Source organism: Leptidea sinapis, chromosome 12 (genome assembly GCF_905404315.1).
Source record: "Leptidea sinapis chromosome 12, ilLepSina1.1, whole genome shotgun sequence".
NCBI classification, from domain to species: Eukaryota; Metazoa; Arthropoda; class Insecta; order Lepidoptera; family Pieridae; genus Leptidea; species Leptidea sinapis.
In genome coordinates, this window is record NC_066276.1 from 7,516,720 (window position 1) to 7,539,755 (window position 23,036).

The 23,036-nt window shown below is 34.6% G+C and overlaps 1 protein-coding gene across 1 annotated transcript in view; it reads right to left on the reverse strand.

Annotated features, from left to right (window-relative positions):
• Window positions 1–16,872, reverse strand: part of LOC126967205 (indian hedgehog protein) — a 56,711-nt gene extending 39,839 nt beyond the window's left edge. Inside the window, exon 1 of the mRNA XM_050811692.1 lies at window positions 16,478–16,872. Coding sequence (XP_050667649.1) covers window positions 16,478–16,753 — 276 coding nt within the window. The 5' untranslated portion in view covers window positions 16,754–16,872. The remainder of the gene's footprint in view (window positions 1–16,477) is intronic.
• Between the last annotated feature and the right edge of the window lie 6,164 nt (window positions 16,873–23,036).

A 23,036-nucleotide genomic window follows, 5' to 3' on the forward strand; every position in this document is an offset into this window, starting at 1 on the left:
CAAAAATCATTAGAATGATTTATTCCTCGTGCTATTCTACGTTTTTAGAAAAAACAATTTTGTAAAAATCTTGCAGTGATGGCTTTGACGATTAATTATTAAATAATGAATACGGCTGCATGGGGTTGAACCCTTTGCCTCTCCTAATAATGGACGAAGCAACCATAAAAAAAATAACGTATGACGCAAACGTCAGAAAATTTTAGGAACCAACTTCACCCTGTTACTTTTGTGTTACAGTGATGCGCGCGCATTTTTCATAACACGCCTAAAGAAGTATAACTTCATAAAAGTTTTATAATTATTTTTATTCTATATGAACTTCAGAGACTTCTGCTATACAAATATGTAGCAGCTGAAGATAGATGTGAAAAGAAACTCGTATTAGGAGGCTCCAGTTTGAAAATATTTCGGCATTTTAATTCGGCAAAACTTTAGCATTAAACCCGTTTCAAATCCTTCTTTAAAGGTGTAATAGGTATACTTAGGTTGGTGTGCGAGGATCCTTATAGTAATAATTGTGTAGCAACACAAAACCATAGATGTTTTGGCGTACCCGGGGGAGACGCATGTAAAATAACATTTAACTTGTTACAATTATTAATGTACAATAATATGAATGAAATACTTTTTAAAGGAATAAACGCGTGTAATTGTAACTATGCTTTTACATTAGATTTTTGCGTAAAAGTTTCATTTTTAAAATTACAGTAAAACAAAGTTACATTTACACGCGTTTTAATCCTTTAACAAGTGTTTTAATTTAATTAAATTACAACTACAATGAACTTGAACTGTACGACTACTTCTGTAAAGTCCACTAAAAAAGGTTATTATAACAAACTGCAGATTCATAATACTAACACATAGTACTAAAACCACTTTAACAACCAGCCTCATACCCAAGTCACATGAAACCACAAACAAAATGTAACACATTGCGCATGTGTAAACTAATCTTAAATATTCGTCTATAAAATAAACCACAGCCGAGTGTAACTAATCCAGATATGATCAACAGTTTTAATTTGTGATGTTATTAATGCTCCTCAAAGGCACGCGGCTCAAATCTTGCGAAAGGCGAAACCTATCCATGTAGTGAGAGTAATAAATTACTGATCGCCGTCGACGTGAAATTGGGAGCACTTTAAAATAAATAAACAGCGATGTTTCGACATATTTATCAGTCTATTGAACTGGTAGATTACACACATGGCGCTAGTTACAATGATAAATTAAAACTACCCGCAAAAAATATAAGAAATGTTATTTAACTTATTTGCATAGCAATTTCGTCCTTAGATCATTTATACGTCTAGATAGACTATGACAGCTGTGAAAACGTCGAAAAAAAATAGACTTTAGAACTAACCTCAATTTAGACGACGTAGCTTGTCACGCACACTAAACTAATATTCCTGGCCTGTTTTTATCGGTTTTCTAAAAGCAAGAGACTCTATGTAAACGAATAAATTATCTACGAAGTTATCATTGGCGTTACTTTTCATTCTAAAATATTATTATAAGTATTAGCGACGTATTAAGAGCGCCAGAGGTACCATTATTAAAAACAATATAAAACAAAAGTTTGTATTTGTACAGCAACTACAATATAACTGCTTTCGTTTTGAATATTTTGTATATCTACTTTATACATATGTTATATACTTTATATATATGATACAGCGATGACGTCGATAAAGTTACTTACGTGAAGGCCCATTCGTATTTTTTTTCAGTTTTTAAAAATTGTTGTTATAGCGATATTAGATAAACACCCTTATTCATAATGGTCCGCTAACTTTAAACAGCCGCTAAGGAGTGTTTTTTCTCAATTCTGACTTAGGTCAATAGAAGAAGACAGAGTGAGAATTATCAATGCTTTAAGTTAGCAGACTATTATGAATAAGGGGGATAGACTCTAAACCCCACTAACAGACATGCGGACGAACTGACATCGGAAGCTGATGTATATATTATATTTATTGGATTTTTGGTAAGGGAAAAGCGGAGCCTCCAATCACAAGCATTTTTATGATTAAATGGAGACTCTGGTGGTGATAGTAAGATAAGTAAGTAAGATGGTAGATAGTAAGTAATAGTTGTAATAGTAAATATATGAATTGTTGAGGTGAAATAAATAAATTAAATTAATTAAAATATTGTCAACAAACGCTGCCAATGTCATGGTGTAACCATAATATATACTAACTGATCCGACAGACGTTATTCTGTTGATTATTTAAAAAAAAAGTCTTGCGGGTGGAATTTCGTAAAATCCGTTCTTAGTTGGCGAAAAACGCTAGGCAAAAGGAATATTCCTACAAAATTTCAAGTCTCCAGGCCTTATAGTTTCCGAAGTATCGTGATGAGTCAATGTTTAGGTGGAATTCTCTTATAAATATTTAGATCAAATATATTTATAATGCTTTATTGATAATACATCGAAAAACGTAAAAAATATAATATAAAATTGATAAAATATACTTCTTTTACTGTATTCTACGAATTGAGCGGTAACTACTTATCAAATTTGGAGAATTCTTCAAACATATTTTGATTTTTTACTCATCTCTCCCACGATTATCTATCGGTCATTTAATTTCCCAAACAAATTATTACAATAACTACATTTTATATAAAAGTTTCTAACAACTGCTGGTACCTACTTTTCATACCTATAGGTATTAGCTGCATATCTGAATGATTTATATAATAAGTAATAAAATATAGGTGCACAAGAATATTATGAAGCAAGTTTCATAAGATTGCCGCATTTGCGGTTACAATTTCAATATGTACTTATATATAACAATAGCGAGTAATAAAATAATGACTTACCTAAATTTTATTGTTTTCTATTTGTTATATTTCATTCTAACTCATCTACTCAAGATTCAAATATCTTTTATAAAAAACAATGGTGATAAATTTACTAAAGACTAGCTGACCCGGCAGACGTTGTTTTGCCATATTATGAATTATTTTTAGAGTTAGACCGTTTCTTGGACCTTGCAACATTACTTTATTTTTCTAAAATAAAAGTTTTTTTATAAACTAAACGTAGTTTAAGTTACTCCTTATTACATCAGCTACCTGCCAGTAAAAGTACCGTCAAAATCGGTTCAGCCATTTCAGAGATTAGCCGGAACACAGACAGATAGACAGACAAAAATAGTAAATAATTTTATTTTGGTGTATGTACCGAATATATATTCGTATACATGTAGTAACAAACGGTTATTTCAATATTACAAACAGGCACTCCAATTTTATTTTTATGTAAGTATAGATTGATTTCAACTACATTGAAAATAGCAATTATGAAATCGTACTTGCTTTGAACTGTTATCGTACCCTATTTACGTAAGATCATCAAAAATCCCTAGTCTTACGGACGATAATTCAGTGATCGTTACATTGAGATTAAGAAAACAATTTTAAGATACACAATATATTATGATCTATAGATCAATCTCGCTTTAATTCTTGTCTAGTATAGAATATACGTACCTCTGATTTCATTTTTTTATACATGAAAATAAGGGACGAGACGAGCATGACGTTTAGCTGATGATAACTTGATACGCCTTGCCCATTACAATGCAGTGCCGCTCAGGATTCTTGATAAACCCCAAAGATTTTAAGCGGAACTACCTACAATTGCGCTCGTCACCTTGAGACATAAGATGTTAAGTCTCATTTGCCCAGTAATTTCACTAGCTACGGCGCCCTTTAGAATTAAACACAGTAATGTTTATACATTACTGCTTCGCGGCAGGCGCTGTTGTGGTACCCATAATCTAGCCGGCATCCTGTGCAAAGGAGCCTCCCACTGGTAAAGAATAGTTTCAGTAGATCTAAATACAATAATAATAGTGGAAAGCATTTGCAACTATGACTAAATTTCAACGTTTTTATGAGAAGTTACGGCATGCCCTGTCCAAGACTCAAACTTCTGAACGGCATCGTAGTTGTGCACGTCACTGAAACATAAGGTGCTAATAAGTCTTATTAGCCCAGTAATCTTACTAGCAACGACGCCAGAAAAGGAGTCTATGTGACACCCATCTAGCTTGAAATCCTGTACCAAGAAGTCCAGTACTGGTACATAGCCTGTAGGATTTTTTATTTATTGGTGTTTCATTGACGTTACATTATTACAGGAGGCTGATGTGGAGTTTAGAAAGTTAGTGATTGTTTAGCGCCATTATGTTCCTCGGAAGTGGTATTTACTGTGGGTAAATGAATTGGTTTTGGCATAAATTAGGTACTAAAAGTTACCTATTTTAATATTTTTGTTTCATTTAGCTTACTGAGTGGAATTAGTGGAGACCTAAAGACTAAATAAAGTGTGATAAAATTAAAAAGTGAAAAATAATGAATGAAAAATTGAACGCTTAAAACATAAGAACCGCCGGTCTAAACTATAAATAATATTTATTAAAATAAATAATTTGGGGCTTTTAATATGGGCTTTATTGGATACCAGATATTACATATTTTAGACCGTATATAAGTTATATAGGCAATACAGAAGAATATGACATACGACATTATTCAGTGTCAGAGAGACAAATCTATATGAAAACAAAAAAGGTACCTATTATTATTAAAATCAACTTACTCAAACCTAAATCAGAAATAAACGTAAATAAATAATATATGTAGGTACATATAATTAGTTATACCGCAATCACAACTTTTTATTAAGACAATAATATTTTGTATGACACGGCTTAAGACTGTAACTCGTAGATAATGCTTTACCGTGGCCCGTGCCTCTAGTATTGACTGAGGTTTGACAGATAACAAGGAGATAAGAGACGGAGTCAGAAATATAAATATTTACAAGAATTGTTAAAGCAAACGGCGTGTCGCATAATTACATTAACAAAAGAAAACTGCGTCACCTGTTGGCCAAAGCACTAGTAATATAATTCGTTGAAGAGTTTGGACATGTAGAGAGAATTGTTGAAATCATTATGTGGACCAAGTGTTACTTACTACTGGGAATAAACTGAAAAGAGGTCAGATTTAAGGTATTTATTTATTATTTAATAGCATCGATGGTGAAAAGCCATGTCCATGGGCAGTTGCCTCACCACTCCCATTTACCAGTGGGAGGCTGCTTTGCACCGGATGCCGGTTAGATTATGGGTAAATCAAATCAAATCAAAATCAGTTTATTCACGTAGGTGACGGAAATGACACTTATAAATGTCAAAAAAAATTTTTTTTTTCTTATTGAATCTACCGCTACTTCGTAAAGGGTTGAGCTAATGAGAAGAAGTAGCAAGAAACTCATTGCCACTCTTTTATATCAAGATTTACATTTACATCGATTTACAAATAATTTCAATTAAAATATAATATGTAAAATGTTGCAACAACAAAATGGTACTACAACGACGCCTATTTCTGCCGTGAAGCAGTAATGTGTAAACATTACTGTGTTACGGTCTAAAGGGCGCCGTAGCTAGTGAAATTACTGGGCAAATGAGGTTTGACATATTATATCTCAAGGTGACGAGCGCGGTTGTAGTGCCGCTCAGAATTTTTGGGCTTTTCAATAATCTTGAACTGCAGTGCATTATAATGGGCTGGGCGTATCAATTACCATAAGCTGAACGTCCTGCTCGTCTCGTCCCTTATTTTCATTAACTAACTTACATTAGTTAGCTCTCACCACGGAGTTCTGGGTTCGACCCTCGCCCGGCACGTACCAATGTGTTTTCGGTACACATCATCATCATCAGCCGGAAGACATCTACTGCTAGACCAAAATTTCCACGACGGTCGGTCCTGCGCTGCCCTCATCCAACGTATACTGGTAATATATATATTTGATCACAATTGATCAAAAATACGAGTTCAACTCGTAACCAAGGTATGTATCTTATATGTAAGGTAATTTGAGGTCAGTATTTCTGCCGTGTCTAGGAGACAGCTGTTATTACTTACAGGTATGTATTTATTTTCGAAGATCGAGCCGTATTTGACACATTTATCTATAATTTAAATAAATTGACATAATATTTGACAGCATGAGGACAATATAAAGGAAAGAGTAGTACAATGACGACATGCACACCATAAAAGGTTATTTTAATCGTAATATTTTATAAAGGTATAATTCTGAAATTAATTGTTTGAGGAAACTGTTGAATTAAATTGATAACATTTTCCTTCCCACAATCTCGATAGTGAATACTCTTTTAATTATTAAGTAATAATAGTTAATTTTATTTAAAAATAAATTGAACAACCATATTGCAATCGCCGGAATACGTTGGATGAAGGCAGCGCAGGACCGATCGTGATGATGATAGCAATTAATAATAAATTTGAATTTATTTTAGAATTTTGTATATATATAATGCTGATGGATAACTTTTTATCAATTAATTTATATTATATGTATTGATACCTATTTCCCTATTAAATATAGCTGAGATGGTTAGATTAAAAGGAAGAAGGAAGGAAGAGAATAAGATGAGCAATGATTCCTCAGGATTCTTAAAAAGTGTTTTCTTAAAAATTCCTAAAATTCGGTGCAGCAAGCTTCTGCTATCGTCACCTTCAGAAATAAGAATGTTAGGTCGCGGTAGCTCTTTCAGTTCAGTAGCCACAACACCCTTTAACGCTAATAGAACTTGCAGACAATTCCTTGATGACAGAAACCACTATAGCTACGTATTGCTAGTAAACTACTAAGTATTAAGGGTAAGTTCAACCCACTATAAGCGTCACAATAGGTTCCAATTGCAACCAAACTTATTTAACAATAAGCAGAGCCTTCCAGAGACCTATCAATATAACAATAGCAATTGCTCCTACGAAGTGCATCTTAAAAGTATTTTTTTTTTTAATTATTTAATACTTATGTTTTTTACGAATTAAATAATTAACAAAAAGAAAAATGGTCGTATCTGCAACTAAAACAACACAAATAAAAACGGAACATTAACCATTTAGGAGTGGTAGCTTTATAGATATAATATCGACACTTGCAGAACTGAAAACTTGGACATTAACGTTTTGCATTTGTGAATATTCTGGAATGGTTTTAATAATTTCGCACGAATTGCTTTATCAGTATTAAATTAATAGCATTTATGTGGTTAAAATACAATATTAATTTATTGCGCTATCGTACATAAAAAAGATATTTACAAAGAAATTTATATCACATAAAAAATTTAACACTTCAGAACTGTAACAATTATTTTACATTAAAAAGTTTATCTCTCAGAAAATTCAAGTTGCTTCCATAATAAATTGATATTAAACTTTAAAAATATTTCACGGCTGAGATTCGATCCCTCGATCCAACCACTGGTCCAATGACCGTATGAACATTAAGTTGAAACAGCCAAACTATAATTAATTAGAAATATGAATCTTTCTTAATTTCAACGACTGTCTTACGAATTTTCGATCAGGCCACGTGTCCTGACGCGAGTTTAACATCTTATACCCATCCCAAGAAAAGTGCTCAACGCCGCTAAAGAAGGTTTCACTTCAATTAGCTCTTATTGAACATAGCGGCTTATGAAGTGGATATTACAAAGCCTTAATAGGTAATACTATTGACATATCAGTATAGTTCGCGGGCCCACGAGTAAACATACATCATGAATATTTACGTTGGCTGGAAATGCAAATTGTTAATTTATCGCTACTTTTAGAAGGAACTATATAAAACATAACGCAAACATAGTGTAAGTTCAAAGGCCTATAGTCGAACTGCTTATGCATTGAATCTGAACATCTGTTAAGAATATGTTCGAGAATCGATACGAAATTGGTTTGCATCAAATTAATTTGTGATTAAAATTATATGGCCTAATCTTCTTTGTTTAATGGAAAAGGAGAACAAACGAGCGTGCAAGTCACCTCGTGTTAAGTGATCACCGCCGCCGACATTCTCTTGCAACATCAAAAGTTCAAGAAATTGTAAAAACGAAATATGCAGTTATTGTTTTCATATAAATCGAGGGCATGACTCCTTTCACGACTTTTCTCTAATACTCGTAATTTCCGACTTGGCCATCACCGACCTTCTAAAAAAATCCATATAGTTATAGTTAGGTATTAATGTGTAATAAAAATTTTAACAGTAATAATCCAAATCACACTTGACCACCAGTTTTATAAAATCACGATAAACTAAAGAGATATTTCCAGTGGGAAAGCTTATTATCAAACAACATCTATTCGATATTTAAATAGTTGATGATAGTTCTACGTTGTTAAGGAACTAGTACATTAACTAAGGCGACTATTATTGATAATCGTTAATATAAGCAGTAGTTTGTATGAAACGCAGTGTATAATGTTAAGGCTGTTAAGCTTTAAGAGGTCTTTATGACATTTTACAACGTTGTAAACCCACCGTAGAATTTTAGGATTAATTTGATTATGGTCAATTATTCACAAAGCGATCGAGGCTCGTTCTGTTTTTTATCCTGCGCTAATAAGCCGAAAAGTATCTAATTGAAAAGGCGGTGTCTTTGCTACTAACAAATTAAACCACTTTAGCGTATCAGACTGTAAAATTATATCAATATAAACAATCCATAATTAAGGAGCTGTAAAACAATTTTATTGAATTAAATCTTTGTTTGATTTACTTATAGCCGTGTATCAGGAATTAAGAACGAGTAGACAAACTTCAAGAAGGTAAGTATCGCTTAAATTAAACACGGATTAATGTTGGGAATACAATAAAATGTTAAAAAGAAGATAACATAGCTTGTACAGCGGTGGGATTGACGTGCTATCTGCGCTCGCGCGCCGCAGTAAAAGCTCATTGTAACTCGAGCCTCAAATACGAAATTGAATAATGCTGACCTATCCCGCGACCGCCTCGCTCATAAATCACCAAGATATTTATGTCCCTCCAACCCCGCAACCCGTCCCAACCCCGCCAGCCTCTCAGCCACTTCGCAGACGAGAAACAAACTATTAAATATTTCACATAAAGTGGTAAGTAATTTTAATAGAAATCGAAAGAATCCAAATGCTGCGGTCGCGTTCCTATTTCGCGGTTTCGCAGCTACGGGAAAGTGTTTTAAAGAAATGAAAAAAAATCTTTGTGTTAAGGCAAATACCTGCATTTCGTTACAAAGTATTTCATGGTATGAGATGAGAAACCACGACTCGAAACATAAGACATATATGTAAATGGACGCCATATTTAAAATGTTGTACATAAGTATGCCTAGCCTGATTCTTGCAATTTATTTATAATATTAAAGTAACATAAGAAATAAATAAATATTCAGCAGTATCAAAACGTTATCTCAGAAGCCATGTCGGACGCGCCGCTCACGAAGAGCACATTAACTTTACGTATTCCTCTTATTCATGAGAAATAAATAATACTATTAGAAGGAGATACCGATTCCTGATAAAAAGTGGGCCCGAGTTAAATGGGAGGCACAGCGGAGGCAGAAAGAAAGTAATGGAGGCGCATCGAACCGGTTTGAACATTTTTACAAATGCAAGGCTGCTCGAGTCGACACGGCTATGTGCCCACTGGCCGCTCCGCGCTCTCAACCACATAACATAACCAGCGCGACGTTCCGAACGCGCCCGTCGCTCGATTCGCGGCACTCTTTCTTCTTCCCGACGCACACATACGTCTCACTGTCTGTAGACAGCCTCTACCCAATACGATTATTATTATGGCCACATAACTGGATTCCTCGCAAGTACATTTGGCCATTAAAATATTTGCTGAGCAAACTGCCTATGCTCTTAAGTCATTATTTGCAAATGACGGAGTAAACAAAACCATCCTTGAATACGGCGACAACTATTTGAAGATTTGGGTTAGTCGTAAGTGCGGAAATGAGCTTTGAACGATTTATACTTATTGCAGCTGAACAACGGTTTTGTGGTAAACACCTTAAATCAATTTGGGCACATATCAAACATTGCTGATTTACATGACATTGAGAGCTGTCAAAATAGAATGTCTCGTCACACGGTCTACGGAAAAGAATTCGAATGCTATGTACATAATATATAATACGCTGCATAAATGAAATACATGAAAAGTGTATATTTTGTTACTTTTAAAGACTAAAATTGAAAATTATAGTTACAGTGCGTAGGTATATGATTTATATGAGTCATATTTAAACAAATAAATAATATTAAATGCATCATTGTCTTGCAACCCTTATGTACAGGCTATACCTAGTTCGGGGCAAGATAATTTTTGTAAAAGTGTGTCGAAATTACTAAAATCTATTTCGTAAGCCGCGTTACTTTTAGACAGATGAAATTTCGAGAATATGTCAATTACTTAATATTGTCGCTATAAGAACAAAATATAATAAACCAAGATGGCAAATTACAAAATGGCCGCCATTCAAATTTAAAACATAAATTCAATAAAATAAAAATATTTCTAACTTGTACGATGGTAGTGAACCACTCTAGTGCTTGTATTTGATTTTTGTAATAGGTACAATGTACCTAATTCCTTATTGTTTTAATTTCAGTTACAGTTCCTTGTGTGATTATCAGTTACTGTAAAGTAATATATTATTAATATTTTAATATGTTAATTAATAATTAGTTATAATTAGGTATTTTTTTACCTTGGTGAATATAACGCTTATATCTCCCGCGTGTTGATAATGGGACACGCCTACTGAGAGGGGACTAGGGAGGCGTTTTTGAATTTTGACTTCAATGACATTTGGTCGAGAATAATTGCTACAAATAACAATTTTAATGATTATACATAAACCCTGTAATGAGTAACGACTTAATAGTAATAATAGATATAAATTTTATTTAAAATTTACCCCAATAAAAATTAAAAATAACAATATGTTATATTAATAACAACTTTAAACTTTACATATTTAAAAGACTTTCGTTAATATTCAATGGGAACCAACGCGCGTCTTCTGCCGCCTAAAAGTAATCAGTAATGTTATATTCAGAGAGGATCACTTGCTCGCAGGTGATCCTGCGAGGATGACCTGCTTAATACTACTAAATAGAAATTATTCCAGAAGATTGAAAGTACTCGAATGACCCTGGTGGCTTGGGCACGGGGAAGGGCAATGGTGTGGGACGTGACTTGCGTCGACACTCTGGCTCCTTCTCATGTCCGAGTTACGTCAGTTGGTGCTGGGGCTGCTGCCGAAGACGTCGCAAATATGTCGTTCGCAGTGAGTCTTACATCTCTGTGTGCCGTTTGGTGTCGAAGCACTTGGCCCATGGGGCACAGAGGCGCGGAGAATGTACAAAGTACTATCTTCTCGCCTCAATGCCCTACTGGCAACACCATCACTGGCAGCTATTTCGGTCAACAGATGAGCATAGCTATTCAACTTTGAAATGCTGCCAGTATTCTTGGTACGCTTCCCCGTTATAATAGTTTTAATTTAATGTAATCATAGTATTGTAAATATAGTTATAAGATTTTCCAGAAGAAACTATTCAACATTTGTAAATTGTATTCTTAACGTTTACATTTCTGTTATCATACGTACTATCCGCGAGGCAGTTCGGTTACTAGTAAAATAATTAAACATCACGCTAATCTTATTTATAATAAGGCCCAACCAATCATGTATTTCTAAGAAATACCAACTATATTTTTTGATACCAGTAAGACACGACTGCATAATATATATAATAACTACATAAGATTTTTACAAAGGATATTTATTTAACATCTAGGCAAAACCTATTTCCGTTTCACGCTTTGCTTTAAATATTTACGCACAAAAGCTAATTTGCTTTCTAAAATTGTGTTTGTTCTATTATGTCTTTTTTTTTAATTTAAATTAAGGAACGAGACGAGCAGGACGTTCAGCTGATGGTAATTGATACGCACTGCCCATTACAATACAGCGCCGCTCACGATTCTTGAAAAACCCAAAAATTCTGAGGTGCACTACAATTATTAGACTGTTCTAGTGGAACTTATGCATAAGTAAAGTACTGTTACTTTACTTATGCATAAGTTCCAAATTAATTTTAATGAATTTTGGACAAACAAGAGATTTACAAGTGTCTGTGGCGCAGTAGGTATCGTTGACTGCCAATACAGAGCCCCGGTTCGATTCTCGCCCGCCACGAATCAATGTCTGTCTTTTCTGTTTTCGAATTCATACGTACGTTATTTTTTTTTATGGAAAAGGAGGACCAACGAGCGTACTTAACGAGAATACTTAACACCTGGTGTTAAGTGATCACCGCCGCCCACATTCTCTTGCAATACCAGAGGAATCGCAGGAGCGTTGCCACTGGAGCCTCCTAGGTAGAGTGCTACCAGTGGGAGGCTCCTCTGCACCGGATGCTGGCTAGATTATGGGTATCAGAAGCAATAAGTAACTGTGTTTCAATTTGAAGGGCGCCGTAGCTAGTGAAATTACTGGGCAAATGAGACATAACATTTTATGTCTCAAGGTGACGAGCGCAATTGTAATGCCGCTCTGAAATCTTGTGTTTTTTTTTCAAGAATCCTGAGCAGCACTGCATTGTAATGAGCAGGGCGTATTAAATACCATCAGCTGAACGTCCTGCTCGTCTCGTCACTTATTTTCAAACTCCATGATTGCAATAAACATCCGATACTTGAAGGACACATTACCAAAATTTACAAATGTCTCGACGTTAATGAAAAATAAACGATTTGATTGTACAGTATTGTATGACCTACATACTGCTTTGACGTGAATGTTTGTTTGTCAACATAGTTTGTTTACCGGACCATTAGAGCGAGGACGTTCCGAAATCAGTCTTATGTTACTGTTTCTTTATAAAAGAACAGGAAAACGTTACTCGATCAAGAATTTTCCACAGTTTTCCGATCTATTGAACGGCGAACTTGTTTTGTACGAATTCTTATGTAGGTACATGAGAAGATAAATCTACTTATCCGGCAACATCTAAAGGTGCCATGGCCTTTCAATCATATCATAAAATACAATTAAAAATTTCATTGGCAATGTCCTACTTATCTCACCTGGTGCGTATACGATTTTTTTCCCTTGACTTTTAGTCCCTGGTACGAAGGAGAAAAGTGGCCGATTCTCTCCCGGCAAGATGACTTTTCTCCCTCGTACCACGGACTAAAAGTCAGCTTTACATCTAGGTGGGAAAAAAAGCATTTCATTTATAGGTATATATTCTACAATACTCTGCCCAAAAATATTAAACATGAGAAAAGAGAGAATGATATTGTTATATAGACAATTTATAGATTTACCCCCTTGTTCATAATAGTCTGCTAACTTAAAGCATTGCTAATTCTCACTCTGTCCTCTTCTATTGACCTAAGTCAGAATGAGAAAAACACTCCTAAGCGGCTGTTTAAACTTAGCGGACCATTATGAATAAGGGGGTTAAACATTATGGTAAAATAAAAGTTGTAAGACCTGTTACAGTTTAAATTACTTTTTAATGATGAGGCTATTTAGCAATGAAATAGATTGCTTTTAATCAATTATATTGATTCTTATTGTAAATCATGTGTTTCATAATCAACGAGTTTCTCTTTTATTAAATGTAATGACAGAAAAAACGGGTTGCACTCCGGGAGTACCGGTAGAAGTTAAAAATTTTTGAATATTTTGGAATTGTAAGGGAATAATTCCGCACAAATTGGTTTATTTATGAGTATAAAAGTACTATAATTTATGTGGTTAAATACAATTATAAATATCGTAAACTAAAATAACAATTTATATTATTAACAAGTTTATCTCTCAGAACAATCAACTTTCATCCATAATTTCAAAGACTGTCTTATGAACTTTCGATCAGGCCACGTGTCCTGACGCGAGTTTTACATTTATACCCATCCCAAGAAAAGTGCTCAACGCCGCCAAAGAAGTTTTGTAGTTTTTTCACAGATGAGTCGCGATAGTGAACCCATAGTAAATATATCATTTATGCCTGACTGAATAAAGAAATTCTCATGTTTTTTTAATAAAATGCAAACAGAGAATGGCAAATTCAGCCATATTTCTTCTGCGATATGCTTTGAAGTTGTTTAATATAGTAAAGCATGGGGTACAACTAAAGATTTTTACTTATTCAGACAATAATTATAAGTATTTCGAAAATACATTAACCAGCAAAATTATTGCCTTACATTATTTAAATCATTTTTATTTACATCTCATTTCTATAATTAACTAGCTGACCTGGCAAACGTTGTTTTGCCATATAAATTATATATGTAAACCTTCCTTGAGCTTCAACGAATCTATTACAAAAGGAGGAGTTATTAGGGAACATACAAACATACATTCTATTTTATATATTAGTAGTAAATAGTAATTTTAATAGGTATAGTTTACGTACATATATTGACTTTCAGTAGGAAACGTCATTTCATGTAATGTTATGCAATGTTGTATAGTCAATAGCTGTTCATAGATCTAATTCATATGAAGCTGACGGCATACCGTTTTTTCGTCGTAAGATGACGTGTTTGTCCTTTTCAATATATTCGTACTGATTTTGATCAGGCGGTTATTAGCGAGTTAAAGCTTAGATACTCTGTTATGAAATTTACTTGTACAGATGTTGGTTACATTTGAGTTAGCAACGGAAAATCCGCAGCAAATTGCAAGTATGTTATCTTACGGCCGTTTTCAATAACGTGTATCTCTAGTTACGGATACATTGCTGTCACCGTTCAATGACAAGATCTTATGTATCCATAGTTATGTCCAATATTGTTATAGTCCAATGCTTACGTCGATAGGTTATTGAAATGTAAGTAAGCGTAAAACAATAGATCTGTCTACCTTTAGTGAGTTATATAGGTTATAGGATATATAGGTTATTGAAAACGGCATTTATTAGCTTGGTTTACCGCCACATTCCGTGGAGGTAGATAAATAGCGCTCCTTCAAGAACTATTCAAAACTTTCAAAAATCGATATTATTGAAAATCATTATAAGGGAATGACAACTTTCTATGTCCCTCCAACAAATCAGTTTGGCATGCCGTTCAAGAGTAACAGACATTCAAACTTACACATTTTTTAATACAAGAAGTTCTGAATAAAATGTTATGAATCGGTTTTTCAGACATTTTTTGCTTTCCGGATGTACAATGACACATTCATGGAGCACAGTTAAGGTTTTGGAATCGGATATTTATTTAACAGTTATTTACAGGGTTACTTATAACTAATTTGAAAAATACATAGTGTTATTGTCAATACCGGGAACTCGCAAAAATTGACGTCACACACGCGGACTAACGGCCGTTTTCAATAACGTATCTCCAGACAAGGATACATTGCTATCACCGTTTAATGACAAGATCTTATCTTTCCATAGTTATGTCCAATATAGTTATAGTCCAATGCTATCTGTCAATAGGTAATTAAAATGTAAGAAAGCGTAAAAGGATAGATTTGTCTACCTCTGGTAACTTAAGCTAGGGATAGATGTTATTGGAAACGGCCGTAAGTTACAACCAACAGAATAAAATTGAGGCTTTTTAAATTATATTAGTAAAGAATTTTTACTGATAAAATTGCGCGTTCTCTTCTGGGCCACTTTCTTTTAACATCTGACATTTTGTTTTCATATAAGTAATCTGTGTACGTTATTTCTGTTAAATGAAATTGGGTTTATTCATAACCAATCTTACGAGAAATCGATTTTAAATTTATCATAGATTTTGCATATGTGTTTAGAATTGCTAAAAGACATTATCACTATAAACTAATTCGTTATAAAAATAAAGTAACCAAGATGTTACTACAATCACAATGATGAATTGTACAAAGCACGGCTCAGTGTTTACAAAGAAACAATTTATATCTACCCACACGTACCTACACGATGAATCAAACGTAATAAATAACCCAACGAAAATTACCTATTTCAGATTCATATCCAAATTATCATTTTCGCTTGTTAGTATTAATATGCGTTTAAACTTTTTATAGATGCAATGCCCCAATATGTCCGCTACAATGAAGAATAACAATAAGGTTCCCGTAAGTTTATTTACGTTTACAAAACATCGTGAATGACAGCGCATGACTTTGAATACCTTCAAAATCGAGTTTACGACGGCCATATATCCACGAAAACTGGCATCAATAATGAAAAGAATTCATCATTCACCAATTAGTCACAGAGACAAATGTTTGTTGTCAAAACCTGCGTGATTGGCGAGCTACAATCGTAACACTCGCTACGAAGCTACCGTAACGCCCGCAATTTGTGCCCATTGTTCATATTTACACCAGCGATTGTGTCTGCCCGCGCACTGAGGAGCTGTTTTCAAAACACTGGATCCTTTATGAAGGCTATTGTTTTAACTCTCTACTTAACAACTCACAAAATTCAAAAGATACTTTACAAATTACAACATTTATTACGTCTAATCATCTGAAAGCTTATTGCTGTTACATAAATTTTAAAAATTCCAGCTGATTTTTTTTTTCATTTTGAAATGAAAACTCACCTGCGTCATGAGGCGATCGGCGCCCGTTCCTTCCTCATCCCTGAACTCGATGTCAGGATTATAATTAGGCACTAAGTCTCTGAACTTGTCGTCGTCTCTAGTGATGCGGCCCTCGGGAGGGCCACTGGCGGTTTTGGAGTTCTCACTAATGTTTGGGTCGTGCTGGTTGAACACGAGGGGCGTTATGCGGCGCGGTCCGTGGCGGCGAGTGAACCCCCGGCCCGGCCCGCAAGCTGTTGCCGCACCGAGCCACAACAACACCAGCGACAGCCTCATCTCGCAGACATCACTTCACGCGCGCTCGACGCACGACTTACGCGCGCCGCAGATTGAGCGACACTGAGCCGAGATGTACTCACTACTCACAGACCGCTGCTTGTCCGGTGTCCCGTGCCGCCGACCAGCGACCATACACTGCTGGCGATACTCGGTGCTGTTTCTTCGTACGGTGTACACCACTCACTCCGTCCTTGCATCCCTTGCAACTTCCAACACGTACCATGTCGCTTTCAACACCAAACTCCCCTGTTTAAGCTGATTGCCGCTATCAATAACATAACTTGTCGGCCATAAGCTGAATGCACGTAATTTTGAAGGAAAATCATAAACAGATAAATTACAGTCATTAAGTGAGCGTTATTATCCTGACACGATATTGTAAAAAGCCCCTTTAAATAAAGTGCTGTGATTCGGACTTCGCCGCGGCACTTCAATTGCGTTATATTGCATTTCGAAAATGTTTTTATAGCCGTTGATTTTTAGAGCCAAATTGTATGGCAACCAGTTAAGAATTAGTGTATTATATATATTGTATTAAATATATACAATAGTATTTATTTAATACAATATATTTATATGTTAGACACCACCTCGAGTTGAATTGTAGAATAATGTTCGTAGATATAATTATTTTATGGAAAGGGTGAAAATGACAAGCCCGTTATTATAATTATATTATTATTAATATTATGTTTAGGGTTGTGCTTACTAGCACTTGATTCTATGGATTTACTATGCCACCTTCGTGTTACCGAAGCACACCTTTCATATATTTTCATTTCTAAGATTTTGAATCACAGGGATAGTACCACAACAGCGCCATTTCTCAAGCAGAAGTCTGCAAGCACGGGCTTGAAGGGCTTCGTAGTTAGACGTGCTAGTGATATTACTGGGCTAATGAAACTCAACAACGTCCCAAGGTGATGAGCGCCATCGCATTGTCGTTTAGGTTTTGATTTTTCTATAATCCTGAGCAGCGCTGCATTGTAATTGTCAGGGTGTATCACTAACAGGCTAACGAACACGTTCACTTGTCGTCACTATTTCTAATAAAAAATGAATTAACTTAGTTTGTAAATCTCCCAAGTTAAATTAGGAAGTCGGTCAGAGACGCACTATAAGACCCGCACGTTGGAACAGGGACGAACTTCTTGTCATATTAACAGCGTCAGCAGGCATCGTCAACGGTACTTTTGATGTATCTGCCTGTACTATGACGTCACAGTGACGTTTAATGGTGGCCTGTCCCTATATCAACGCACGCAGACTATAAATATGCATACGGCGTGGATGATTGATTACCAATGATCAAGATCAAGCAGGCAACCTATCTCGTGGTTAATACCGGATTAGCCCATTAGAAAATTAAACGATTGCTTAGCACATCACGTCTCGTGGGACACCAATACCGAAAATAAATTTGCTAGCATTTGAAAGGCAATGATGTAATGACGCAAACTGACTTTAGCAATGAGATGTATGTAAGAAATTGTCGTTAGCAGCTGAACAATTTCAAATTACGTTGAGGAAAATTATTAAGCCGTTTACTAATTATTTACACACGGTTATCTACAAGTTTACAAAACTGAAAAACGCTGCGGTTTTGTTAGCTCTAGTCACATGTATAAAAAATATGCATAATATGTAGGTAATAGGTTCATATTCTGCGTATCTCCTTCATACTCCAATGTATTGATTTATTTCTTTTTAAATACGTTATATACTCTTTTATTTCAATACAGGTGTGGATTGCAAGAAGTTGGCACCGCCTGTAGATAAAAAAATGCACTTTAATTTAAAATGAAAAATGCACTGTTGAATAGCATTGAATAACTCTCACTAACTGTTGTTCAATGTTATTCAACAATTCTACATGCTTAATTAGGATAGATTAGGTAAATCTTTTCTTTTGTCTTATAGTAATAATTGTAATAATGTTTAGTTTAAAGTAAGTTTAATGTTTTTTAAGCGCATTAACCTGTCAACAAACTGTTAAAGTTTGGCAAGATATATCAAGAGAGTATCTACTTATAAATTTAAAAAAAAATTACATGAGCGGCTACATTTTAATTGCTATCAGAACATCACTTGTTGGTTTGACCCCTCTAATATTATAAAAGGGTGGGCAAAATAAGGTCAGTAATTCAAATTCAAATATTTTTATTCAAAATAGGATGTGAAATCACTTATTGAATGTCAAAAAACTACCAGACATTCCAAAATGAATGGCTCAGGCCTGAGAAGAATGGTCGCAACAAACTCAGCGGGCTTTTGTTTTTTTCATCAAAAATATATTTTACAATTAAAGTAACATTTACAAAGTAACATTGTACAATTAAACTTATTATTTAATAGCCTGGGGGCGGTCGCTCCATTCCCAATCTGTGGTATCACTTAGAAAGTCATAATGACCGCTGCACCTCTTTGCCCAAGCAATTAACAAGATATATAGTGCAACTATAAATGTTTATCGGACTATTTAAAATTCAACAAACGCATATTTAACCTTTTATAAGTTCTATGTGTGTATCGATCTATCGTATCAGCTTAACCTAAGCTTACATTTTATCCCGAAATTTCAAGGAGTTTCTGAAGGGTTATATAGGGAATTGATATATATATATATATATATTCAATTATTTATAGGTCTACCACTTTATTTATTATTAAGATGATAAAAGTCGTCGCTGAGGCATCCCTTGACAATGTGTTTTATAAACACTGGCTACTGGTACACCCTAACGCAAAGTGACTATTATTTTTAAGTGACTTTAATTTTATATTAATTAATTTGTATGTTTTTTAAAATTTGAAATACAAAATTTTATGAACGATGCGGGATTCGAACCCACGACCTCCGGCGTTCCGTGCCGGTGCTCTAAGCCACTGAGCTAACCGTTCGATTACCACCTCGTTATAAAATTCTGTTTGCTTTGTTCAACTCTTTCATTCTAACACGTTTCTGTTTCATTCCATAGCTTTCTATCGCTGTCGCTTGTTATATAATATATACACGACATAAATATAATAAAAAAATCTATTCCCTAAAAATTTCGGGATAAAATATAGTTTTCAAAGATTCATAATGATCATTTGAGTAGTAATGGCGTGAAATCGAAACAAACAAAACATATAAAATCTCAATAATAATCTCTATTTACGATGTAACCTAAAAGTATTTCTCTCGTAGATGTGTCACTTTGAAAACATAGCTAAAATATGGACTATTATCTCTTCAACGATTACATGATGTAGGTAACTGTTCGTCGTTAGCAGCTGAATAATTTCCCATTACGTTAAGGAAAATGATTCAGCTGAATTCTAATTATTTACTCACGATCTATAAAAGATTACCTACAAGTTGACAAAATTGAATAACCCAGCGGTTTTCTAATCACGAAATATACGAGAAATCACGAGGCTTTTCTGTGATATGAAATGCCACAAACCGTATTAGCTACGTCACTATAATATTTATTTTTCTTTTATTGAAAAGCTGCAAGTCACTACAAAACAGTAATTTTTTTGTATGTTACTCTAGAGGCTTATGCCGTTGCAGAGGTCGTTATTATATGGAATCGATATTAATATCTTTAATATCTACATATTAATAAGCAACGAATTACTCAAGCATTTAATGGCAAATAATTAATTGGTTGATGATGGATGGATTCATTTAAATTTAGGTACTCGAAGTATATCTAACAATTATTACATTTGGTACGAGATAATCGAGCTACAAAATTAAATGTAGAAATTTATGTATTACTAGCTGACCCAGCAATTAATATAAAAAAAATAAATAATTAAAATTTTTGGGGTATAAAAATAGATGCAACCGATTCTCAGACCTACCAAATATGTATATCGTACTACAATTATTGTATTCGATTGCCATCTTGCAACCCTATAGCGGATTTGTGGATGGAACAGAATAATATAAAAATCGCAATACAAAAATAGTGATAGATCGTAGAAGGGCGAAAATTTTAAGTAGTTATGTATTTCTCAATGCTGAATCATAGATAATAAAATAAAAATAAAAAAAAATGCAAAAAAATAACAAAATTGTATTTAGGGGTTCCCTTACCATTTAGGGGTATGAAAAATAGATGTTGCCCGATTCTCAGACCTACCCGGTTCAACCGTTTCGGAGGAGTTTTGTAACAAACACCGGGACACGAGAATTTTATATATTAGATTTATTTACAATGTGAACAAATAACATTAAGTATATTGCATACCCTATGTTGATTGAACAACTTAATCTTCATTCGGTCATAGGTAAATCTGTAAACTGCCGCTGTACACCTAAAACAAATACCTTCTAACGAAGGTTAAAGTTTGCGTAAACGTTTTTAACATATATAACGTTTAACGCACAGAAAGTGGAAGGAAACAGTAATACGTAAGGCTTCAGCGGAGGTCATAGTTCTCATTAATTAATTTTATGACGAGAACAAGATGAAATAGCTTCCCGTTTAACTTCATCTTAGAAAAGAAATGCTTAAAAGGAAATTTATAAGCACATTTGCATAACACAGTATGGCCTTTCGGGACAATTTGTACGCAATGCAAAGATGTTAACACACAATAAACTGTATAACATCGGTATAATCAGACCATATCTCATTTATGTAAATGATTCCTCTTTGGTTTTTGTCCTTAGTCATATATCGCTTGTGTGGTTATTGTTACTGGAACAATCCACAAAATGTAGCTAAAGATTATCAAGATATGATTAGTTTTAAACTCACTATCGTTATATTTACTTATTAGAAAACCTACAGCATCTTAGAAATGATACAACTAGAGAAAAATTAATTATTAAAAAATATCTACTAAGTGACAAGGCACCTAACTGTACAAGATTTTTTATAAGAAAAAGTGACGAGGGGTGCAAAACATACATGGTACGATACGCTCGCTCAGGATTTTTGAAAAACACAAAATTATTAGCAGCACCGGAATTGCGTTTGTAACACATCTTGTCTCAAAAATCAATATCTTTAGTCCCATTAGCTCTGTAATTTCAGTACCTACAGCATCCTTCAAATCTGTAACTCAATAATGCTTACTAATTTACCCAAAATTTAAGCAAAATTTACCCGAGTAATTTATATCTCCTTGAATGACAGAAGTGAAAACTAATTTATTGTGTGAAGTGATTTATTAATAGGAGGCTTCTTTACACAGGATGCCGGTTAGATTATGGTTTCCAAAACGGCGCCAATTTCTGCCGTGAAGCAGTACTGTGTAAGCATTATTGTGTTTCGGTCTGAAGGGCGCCACAGCTAGTGAAATTACTGGGCAAACGAGACTTAACATTTTATATCTCTAGGGGACGAGCGCAATTGTGGTGCCGATCAAAATTTTCAGGACTTCTTGATTGCCAGACTAAGTGACTTCTACCCAGCATCCTGTTCAATGAAGCCTCCTATTAATGAGTGTCCATTTTATAATTTTCGTCCGTTTGCTCCAGGTACACACACGATACAAATAAGTTTTCACTTCTGTCATTCAAGTCTTATAAATTACTCTGGTTAATTTTGCTCTAACTGATCACCCTCCCTCAGACTGGATTCCGAGAAAAAAAAGTGTGTGTGACTAGGCGAGTGAGAGAGAAAGGAGAACTTTCGCCGTTTCCGTTTGCTAAATGTGAACACGGCCTAATGACTAGTGTTTACACCAAACGTGCGTTATATATCCCAGTTTGACAGCTCAGTCTCATATTTGACCTACAAGACTAAACCGCTTGCGCCCATTTATGGGTGAGGTACGCAAGAAGATCACCAGCTGAGCGACCCTGACGGAAACCGTACTGGCAGTCGCTGATCAGCTGGTGCCCCTCTAGGTATCCCAAGAGCTGGCGGTTTCTTAATTAGATACCATATTGTAAATATAGATATGAAGCCGGTATTATATTGTTAAAGTTTTTTTAATTTACATAAATACCTACCTTATTATAAGTAATACACTGCAATCGTCTGCAGGTAATGACGTGTTCATGAAGAGGGCAACGTTACGTCTTTCGTTTCTTTATAAATGTATGTTAACTAAACAAAATATTGTGATTCATTTATTTTCTCCCAACAATGGAAGAAGTTAACACTTCCTTATCCATAATACTCGGAAGTAAAGCGTACTTAAGTTTACCTCAATCGGCTCAAAATACTGACAGCATCGCATGTTTAACAAAAAGCGTGTGAACATTGCGTGCTTTCGGCCATCACACAATACTTAGCGTTGCGAAACCAATGATAAGATAACATTAACAATA